This window comes from Pleurodeles waltl, chromosome 7 (assembly GCF_031143425.1).
Source record: "Pleurodeles waltl isolate 20211129_DDA chromosome 7, aPleWal1.hap1.20221129, whole genome shotgun sequence".
In the NCBI taxonomy this organism is placed as follows: domain Eukaryota; kingdom Metazoa; phylum Chordata; class Amphibia; order Caudata; family Salamandridae; genus Pleurodeles; species Pleurodeles waltl.
In genome coordinates, this window is record NC_090446.1 from 1,288,676,122 (window position 1) to 1,288,685,884 (window position 9,763).

General features: G+C 45.7%; 1 protein-coding gene across 1 annotated transcript in view; it reads right to left on the reverse strand.

Moving 5' to 3' along the window:
• The window catches only part of LOC138247388 (CD209 antigen-like protein C), a 177,705-nt gene extending 168,485 nt beyond the window's left edge, over positions 1–9,220 (reverse strand). Inside the window, exon 1 of the mRNA XM_069202038.1 lies at positions 8,904–9,220. Coding sequence (XP_069058139.1) covers positions 8,904–9,057 — 154 coding nt within the window. The 5' untranslated portion in view covers positions 9,058–9,220. The remainder of the gene's footprint in view (positions 1–8,903) is intronic.
• Positions 9,221–9,763: the final 543 nt, after the last annotated feature.

Sequence of the window (9,763 nt, forward strand, 5' to 3'; positions counted from 1 at the left end):
CAATCTATCCTCTTTAACCCTCAATCCTGACCAAATCAACATTCTTAGGAAGGGTCTAGGGTTTGTACCTACCACACTTCCAGACTTCACACAACTACACATCAGTCTGTTCAAATTTATTCGTAAATGCAAACTCTATAAATATTTCTATGACAATAACACCCCAGTTCAGGCCACCACTGCCTTGTACCACACCCCCAGCACAATGACCATCAGGGAAGTCAAGGATATACAAACCTTGTTATCAATTGAGCACAGAGAGGGCCAAGTGCCTTCACTGGCGGAGATTCTCACCGACCTAAATCTAGAATCTAACATTAGGACTCCCAGCGGTCTAAAGACAACTTCCAAATTTACACCTATAATACCAAGGGATTATGCAATTGACTCTTTTTGTAACAAAGTTACCCATGATCTTTATCGCATGGAGGAACAACACATTTTGGGACACAAATCCATCCCCATACACAATATTACCTTAGCTGAGAAGCAAGCCATTTTTACACTCGGCTCTTGCAAGGATATAGTCATCAAGGAAGCAGATAAGGGTGGGAATATTGTGATTATGGACAGAACGGACTACGTATCTGAACTGGATCGACAACTATCAGACTGTACTGCATACCTTAAACTTACTTCCAACCCTATGCCGGGAGTAAATAGGTGCATTCTACAAAAACTACAAACTTTCCTGAACCTTGACCTCATATCTGATATGGAATTCAAATACTTGTACAATAATACGCCTATCTCACCGTGTATCTATATTCTACCAAAGATACATAAACCTGGCCTGTTTCCCCCTGACAGACCCATTATTTCTGGCATTGGCTCCCCTACGGAGAAATTGTCGGAGTACATAGACATCTTCCTCCAGCCTTTTGTCCAGAACCTACCATCGTATATCAGAGACACGAAAGACCTACTGTGTAAAATTGCGGACTATGACTGGACGGAGGGCCACTACTTAGTTACGTTGGATGTTACCTCATTATACACCAGCATCCCGAGAATAGAGGGTCTTACGGCTATCCAACACTTTCTTGATACTAGAGATGCCTCCTCACTAGACCATACGAATATGCTTATGGACCTGATAAGTTTGGTCCTGGATAATAACATCTTCCTACATAATGGAGACTGGTATCGTCAGATACAAGGAGTAGCCATGGGGGCCAAATTTTCTCCGTCATATGCCAATCTATATATGGGATGCCTGGAATAAACACATGTGTGGCGTTCCTGCCCTCCTCTCCTGACACAACACATTCTTTACTGGGGCAGATATATCGATGACATTTTGTTTTTTTGGTCAGGTGATACACCTTCACTTATAGCCTTCACGGAGCACCTAAATAATAATACTTTTAAAATCAAGTTCACTCACGAGGCCAGTCAATCTTCCATCAATTTTCTTGATCTCACTATCTACATTGAACATGGCAACATATGCACAAAACTATTTAGAAAGCCCACAGCATGCAATGCTCTTTTGCATGCCAGTAGCTCACATCCTAAGCCACAAATCAATGCGATTCCTTATGGGGAAAGTACAAGGATCCGTCGAAACTGCAGTGAGGAGCAGGTATTCCAAAAAGAGTTGCAAAACATGAAATCACGTTTCAGACACAGAGGCTACCACCCACAGACCCTTGACAAAGCCTGCAACAAGATCATGAAAACCAAACGCCATGATTTACTTACCAACACTAAGAAGAACAGTTCACGAGAACGTATCTCTCTTGTTATCAAACACAGTGCACTAAGCCCGCAAATTTTTAAAACTATACGTAAACACTGGTCTTTGCTTTTAACTGACGAGACCCTAAAAAATGGTCTTACTGCAAAACCCAGCATCATTTACAAGAGGGGTACCACCGTACGGGACCAACTATGTCACAGTTTTATGCCACCTGAAAATAGGGACACTTGGCCGCCAAAACCACCACCTGGCACATACAGATATGGACACTGTAACATCTGTGGATATATTAAAGATAAAACAACAAGGTTTCAATACAACACCTTGGTTACACACAAACTAAAACACTTTATTAATTGCAACACAAGCTTTGTGGTATACTGCATTGTCTGCACATGTGGGCTCATTTATGTTGGAAGTACCATTCGACCACTAAAGGAGCGAATCCAAGAACACCTGAGAGCCATTCGGTCTTCCAACATCAACTATCCTTTTGCGATCCACTATAACGAGATACACGGACACAGGGAAGTCCTGGACATACATGTCCATGGGATTGACTCCCTGAATAGAACACCTCGAGGAGACAACCGTACTTTGTCCTTAAGACGTCTTGAAAGTAGATGGATCATTAAATTACCAGCGGTAGAACAGGGACTTAATATTCACAAGGATCTCCATGTATTTCTCTGAATAGTGATGCCTCTCACATTCTTTATCTTGAACACCCTTACCATGTGATCAGGGACATGTTTTGTCCATAATGATACAACTTGATGACCTAGCTCCTTTCCGTTGTATTCCACAAGGAGAACACAAACAAGATCTATGTGTTTACTCAGTATTATACCATTATGTCGTAAGGTTGTTACTTATGTCTAAACTATCAAGTCTCTAACCTGTTCTCTTTTTCCCCGTTCTCCTCCTTTTGTACTACATGACTGTATATTTTAAACGTTATGCAACATTTTGTACATATAGGATGCTCCAATGGAAAGTGTACGTACCTTCCATGTTACTATATAACCCTTTGTTTGTCCTCAATATTACCCGTATCATGCTCAATGTCAATATCATGTACTAATATGGTATAAAACATTGTTTTACGTGTCATTCAATATCCAACTGTTCTCATGCCATGTACATTGTGCTTTAGTTTTTATAAACTTTCGGAACTTTGTAATAATTCTACAATCTTTCATATATGCACCCTACATGCCTTACCCTTAAAAACTATATATAGTTATATCTCCCTTTTTAACAACTCTGGTTATGGGATCTTATTTACTCTACTCAATTCTTTTTATGCACCTCTTTAAATTCGGGGGTTTCTGCACTCCAGTATACTAGCTCAGGTTATCTCCATCAACTACATGCAGCCTGTTCCATGTTTGTTCACTCCAATATGGCGCCCATGTTAGTGCTCTGGAATATGAGTGCTTCCTGCCGATCTCCTGCACGCTTGGTTGTAGTCCTTTCTCTATGTTCGAGAGTGCGCGCTTTAAGATGCCGACACTCCGTGGGAAACTGTCTTCCCAAAGAACACGGCAGCCTTATCATATGCTGCGAAGCACTACTCGCGCCGTTTTTTCGCTGACTCCCGGAGTCTTGGGGTAGTACAGGTGAGGGTGAAGGCTGTTTTTGCCTTTCTCTTTTTTTATGTTCTTCTGAGCACTGCTGTAGCTCCCTCTATACTGTATGACGGTTAACGTCATCTTAGAGGACACGTTTGTTTCCTCTACAATTTTCGAAACATGCTTCTATGCTCACTAAGTTTATCTGAGTAAACCCTACATTGTTTCGTTGTCTCGCATATAACTAGCTTATTGAACTGCTTTCTGTTAATGTTTGGACGTTCTTTTAACATGCGAGTTACCACCTACATGATTTTACTTACGCGCTCCAGCAGAGTATGTTTGACATACACTTTGTTTTAGCTGCTCCATGGGCATGTTATGCTTACCGTGCTTTCTCGACATATAACTCCTCCATTTATGGAATTCAAGAACGCGGGTGGTATTTTGGCCCCGTTCATTATATAGCCAATATCTAATCACTCGCCTCACGATTTCTTTGTTAACTCAGAACCACACATTTTTTCACGTCTGTATAATGGATTTTTCCTTTTCTCCTTTCGTCCAAATTGTACAGGTTGGGTCCAATTTTAGGCCCCTCTGACATTGTGCTCGTATACTATGGATATACTTATGGATATAGGATTTGTGCTGTAACAAAATATCTGTCCCCTGATCTTAAGGGACAGTCATATACCTTGCTGGACTACTTTTTGATTTTGGTAGGTTCATTACCGCCTTCCCCCTTCCCTTTTAATATATAGTGCATCTACTTTTAGAATGGAAATTATCCAATGACGGTAGCAATGTGATTTATTTTCCTTTTTTCTTTTGGTCCTCCCTTTCAGAGAAAATATTACCATTGGAGTGGTAACAGAAGCTACTGTTGTTACCCAAATTTTATTTTTGAGGTAAACCAATACTTTTTCGGGCACCGTTTGCCTCACTAAATATTTAGGTTGTGCACAACGCTTATGCTTACCTTGGTGATCTATAAGCACATCACTTACTGAACCCTGTTTTGGACCTTTTTTGGTTCTTTGCATCCCCACTCTTTACTACTTAAAATTTTCTTCTCTTTCACTCACTGCCTGTCTATAATCACCGATATTTTATAGAGTGCTTTCCTTTATGTTCCACGTCCTAATATAATGGGTTCTCTTTATGATTTGGGTGGACTATCTATTCACGCCGAAAGGTTAACTCGCCCTACGCACAAGAACTTTTTAACCTTCTTGCGTTTTCTAACTCTAATATATAACATCTACATTCTCTGTACCTACCGGACGGTGGTATTATTTGTAAATAGTTCCTATGTGTTTTTGTTTCCAGCCTTGAAAAAGTCCGTGAGGACGAAACACGTGTTGGCTGATCTTGATTTCATACATGTCTATTCTACTATGTGGACTTAATTATTTTGGAGATGTCATTCGACTACTCAACACAAAGGATTAAACAGTTCTACTGAAAATGTATATATCTCGGACTCATTCTTTTGGAGTGCCCTGGTTGCTAGTTTTTCCTGCATTCTGTATTTTACAGCACATGACATAGGCAGCTCTTTTGTCTCCGCCTTTGTTTGTGTGCATTTCGAAACCCTTGGTGGTTGGGTTTCTTGCATCAGGCTGGCACCCACCATAGGACTGCAATTAAAAAATATATTACCTGGAACCTCTGGGTCGCAGAGGTGCGACGATTAGCATCAACCACCTTGTTCTCAGGAACATTGATTCTTTACTATTCCTGTAAGTCAGCGCCCACCAGAAGAAGGACATTTGGCGTGCCATCGCCAAGGAAGTCCAGACCCTGGGGGTCTACCACAGGCGGATCACCCACTGCCGGAAAAGATGGGTGGACATTCGCCGCTGGAGCAAGAAGACGGCGGAGGCCCAGCTGGGGATGGCCTCCCAACATGGGAGGGGTGCCCGTCGCACCATGACCCCCCTTATGTTCAGGATCCTGGTGGTGGTGTACCCGGAGTTGGATGGGCACTTGAGGGCATCACAGTAGCCACAAAGGGGTGAGTACACTCTCATTCTGCTGATTCAGCGAGCCATGGATGTGTCTGGGTGGTGGGGGTGGGCTGTGGGTTCCCCTAGTCCAGGGCGAGTTTAGTAGGCAGGGTCCCTTCTTAAGGCAGGCCCTGTGGCACCCCACCCCACCTGTGTACAGTGCCAACTACACCTAGTCAGGCTCCTGCGACATCCATGTGTGCAGCAATCAGGCATAGCCTTGTAACCCATGTCCCTGGGATTGATTAGGGAACTCCAAGTGCACGGCGTAGTGCAGGGGGCTTCTGTGCCTGTAGTGTCCACCAATGGTAGCGGTATTGCATGCGCTCAACATTTCTTTCTTCTGTCTCCCACCCCCCCTTTTTGTGGTCTCCCTGTTCTTGTGTGCATTAGCATCATGAGGCAGAGGAGCAGTGGCACCGGACCAGGAGGGAGCTGCATCCCACATGGCCCTGGAGGGCGACACAATGGAGTCTGAATTCACCAGTGGGACGGAGGACGAGGGGAGCTCCACGGCGGGGACAGGAGCTGAGGCCAGCGATACGGACTCCTCCTCTGATGGGAGCACCCTTGCGGTGGCGGGCACCTCTGTGCCCACCACATCTACAGGTACAGCCGCCACCCCCCCTACCAGCACCGCCCTCCCAGCAGCCCCTCAGAGTGTGTCCTGTGCCAGCTCAGCCAGGAGGGTGGGCATCTCCTTTGCCCCAGGCACCTCAGCCCCTGCCCCTGTCACCCCTGCTGCCCTCAGTGAGGAGGCCATTGACCTCCTCAGGTCCCTCACTGTTGGGCAGTCTCCCATTTTGGATGCCAACCAGGGTGTAGAGAGGCAGTTGCGACAAACAAATGCATACCTGGAGGGCATTCATTCTGGTCAGGCAGCCAATCAGCAAGCTTTTCAGACTCTGGCCTCAGCACTGATGGCAGCCATTGTCCCTGTCTCTAGCCTCCCCCTCCAACTTCCTCCACCCAGACCCAAACCCATGTACCTCAGCCTATCCCAACCACACCATCAGACCAGTATGCACACACCTCAACACACAAGGGAAGCTCAGGCAAACATAAGCACCACACATCCCACAGGCACTCACGCAAGCATCATACACATGCAGACACACCAACATCCACTGCCTCCACTGTGTCCCCGTCTTCCACGTCGCCCTCCTCCCTCCCTGTCTCGTCTCCACTCACACCTGCATGTACTCCATCCTCAGCCACTACGTCCATCACCAGCACACGCACCACCACACCCCGCTCACGTGCAGTCACCACCCCCATTACCATTCACACAGCCCCTTTGTCCTCTACCAGTGTGTCTGTGAGCCCTCCTTCCAAACTACACAAACACAGCCACACACCCACCCTACAGCCATCCACCTCACGACAGCCTCCAGCCCATGCAACTTCACCCAAAGTCACCAAACGTACACCTCCTACAACCACTACCTCTTCCTCCACTCCCAAACCCCCTCCATCTACCCGTCCGAGTGTTCCCAAAAAACTTTTCTTGTGCAATCTTGACCTATTCCCTTCACCTCCCCCACTCCTTCAGTCTCCTAGGTCCCACCTCTCCAGGTCCCAACCCAGCACCTCAGCCACGACATCTGCGGGACCAGTGGTGCCAGTAGTAACCGGCTTCTGGAGTTCTCCAGGCAGCATGGCAGCCAGTGTGGCAAGGAGCGTGAGCACGGACAGTCCCCCACCTGTAAAGCACAAAAAGTTGGCCAGTTCCCTGCGGGAGAGAGGAAAGAAATCAACCACCAAAGCTGCTCCGAGGGGTACAGTTAGGAGTGTGGAGACAGCTGCGCCAGCATCCAAGGTGGGGAAGGGGCACAGTAAAACCGGCAAGTCTTGGAAAATCTGCACGGCGGACAAGACCACCACCAGCACCGCTGCCCAGGACACCGCCGTCATCAGCACCGCTGCCCAGGACACCGTCGCCACCAGCACCACTGCCCAGGACACCGCGGCCACCAGCACCACTGCCCAGGACAGTAACCACCCACTGGAGAGACTTGAGAGACTGTGGCTTTGCACTCCCCAGGATTGAACAGTGGGCAAACCACCCACTGGAGAGACTTGAGAGACTGTGGCTTTGCACTCCCCAGGATTGAACAGTGGACAAACCACCCACTGGAGAGACTTGAGAAACTGTGGCTTTGCATTCCCCAGGACTGAACAATGGGCAAACCACCCACTGTAGAGACTTGAGAGACTGTGGCTTTGCACTCCCCAGGATTGAACAGTGGGCATGGAGCCCCCCGTGGATCTGGTGTTGTGCACTCATCCGGCTGAGGTGCCCCCCCTTCCCCCTGAGGTGCCTGTTTTATTTCTATCTGATGCCCCAGCAGTGTTCTCTCTGTCTTCTTCGGGTATTGAGTGTGGGCCTCGCCCATGCCTTTTGGGCCCAGTGGTCCACGGACTATGATAGTGGAATACCTTGGACTTGTATTTTTGGTGTATATATTTGTTTATAGTGTGAATATCTTTATATATGTATATATTTTTGATTACTGTCTTTGGATATATTACAATCATTCGACTCATTTCCTTTTGTCCTTGCATTCTTCCAGGGGGGGGTTGGGTGGTGTAACTGTAATGTATCATGATGTATTAGTGTGTGTGTTGTAGTGGGTGAGGGTGGGGGTGGAGGTGTTGCGTTTGAGTGTCACTGTTTTTTCCCTCTCCCCTCCCCTGTGTCGTAGGTGCAGTATTCACCGTGGTCTTCGCCGCCGGAGTTCGTGCTCCTGGTAGAGGAGCAGGAAGATAAAGGCTGGAAGAATCTGAAGTTCCGGTTCCATGGCATCCTGGTTCCTCGTGGGATGTGTAGAGGTGAGTGTTTCCCCTTCCAAGTCCTGTTTCCGCCGTGATTTTGTTTGCGGTGAATCTGCCCAAGAAAAGGTGGCGGATTGGTCTGTTTTAATTCTGTGGGTGGTACGTTGTCCTCCGCCTGTCTGTTGGCGGTTACCGCTGCGGTGTTTGTTTGTACCGCCTTGGCGGTCGGAGTGTTAAAGTGGCTGTCTATGTTGGCGGTTTCTGCCACGGTCGTAATTCCATTTTTTTTGCCGCCGGCCTGTTGGCGGTTTTACCGCCGCTTTAACACCGACAGCCAGGGTTGTAATGACCACCATTGTCTCGCTGAGTTAGAATTTTACTCTCGGTCAATATGGAGGAAGACCACAAAGATCTATGAGTTCCTTTCATAGTTTCGAAGTATATGCACAAACAAACACAACATTTTACATTTCAGGAATAAATATAACACGAAAATAAGAAAGAATAGCAAAAGGTATAAAGAATAATTACATTCTGTAAAATTCACGTGAAAATAACTCATGTCAGAAAATTAGGAGTGGCTAGTTATAATCTCACAAAATCACAGATAGGCTATTTGAAGACAAAACAATGAAGATGGGTCACTTTACCTGTGTCTGCCAAAAGTTATATCACTCTATCAAGTTGTAATCCTCATTGCACTAACCATATTTTTTACTGAGATACCTGCATCAATTTAGTATTCAACGCGGAAAGGGAAACCACTAAATAGGTAGTACTGCAAGATGAAAGGTCTGAAACTGAAGTCTTTACCTTATCTTTAGCGTAACAGCACTTTACCTTTAGAAGCTGTACTGTCCCCCGACGGTGCATCATTCACCGCTGGTGTATTTAGGACAGAGTATATAACTCTGTCTTGAAACTCTAGATCTTGGTAAGGAGACTCCTCTGGCATCTTCCAAAGTGCAGCTGTTGTTAGATCAACTACATACATACATACTATATTATTTGTCGGTTCCTATCTCTTTGGGTCCGTCCAGTTTCATAACATTCAGGAAGACTTGAGTCATTTAGGAATAATCTGTACAAAATCAGTACATTTCGCCATGCTCTCCAAGCCTAGCATGCTCTTAAAACACGCCTCTTAAATCTCTCAAAGTAGATTAACCACCTCCTGAAAAAACAGGAGCACATAAAATGATTTGTAATTTATTTTAAAAGAAATAGGTAACATCCGTTTCATTGCTGATCAGAGTACAGGACATCACAGAATGTGCACAGATTCCGGCCGTGCATAACCTCGCCCTCGTCGCTACTAAGAATATACCACAATCATGTTGCAAGCAGCAACAGACATGAACAGTTCCACTTCATTCTTTGCACCGCACTCTACCGCCCTGGATTGACACACTATTAACTTAGACGACCTCCTTTTTATATCTACAGTTTTAATTAATTATCTGTCAAGAAGGGTTGTATCCGTATTTGAATATTAAAATAGGCAGTTTAATTAAACAGAACTAAAAGCTTAAGATCATGAAGGCCAAATGATAATCACACGAAATATATTGCAATAGCATATATTTTCAGAGGGAACAGATATAGTCACTCTAGAATAGAAAAGTGCAGTGTTCCTGGTCTTACCTAGACACTACAGGGTCTGCCTTTTCCAGCCTCATCTCTCTTTGTTCCTGCTGACG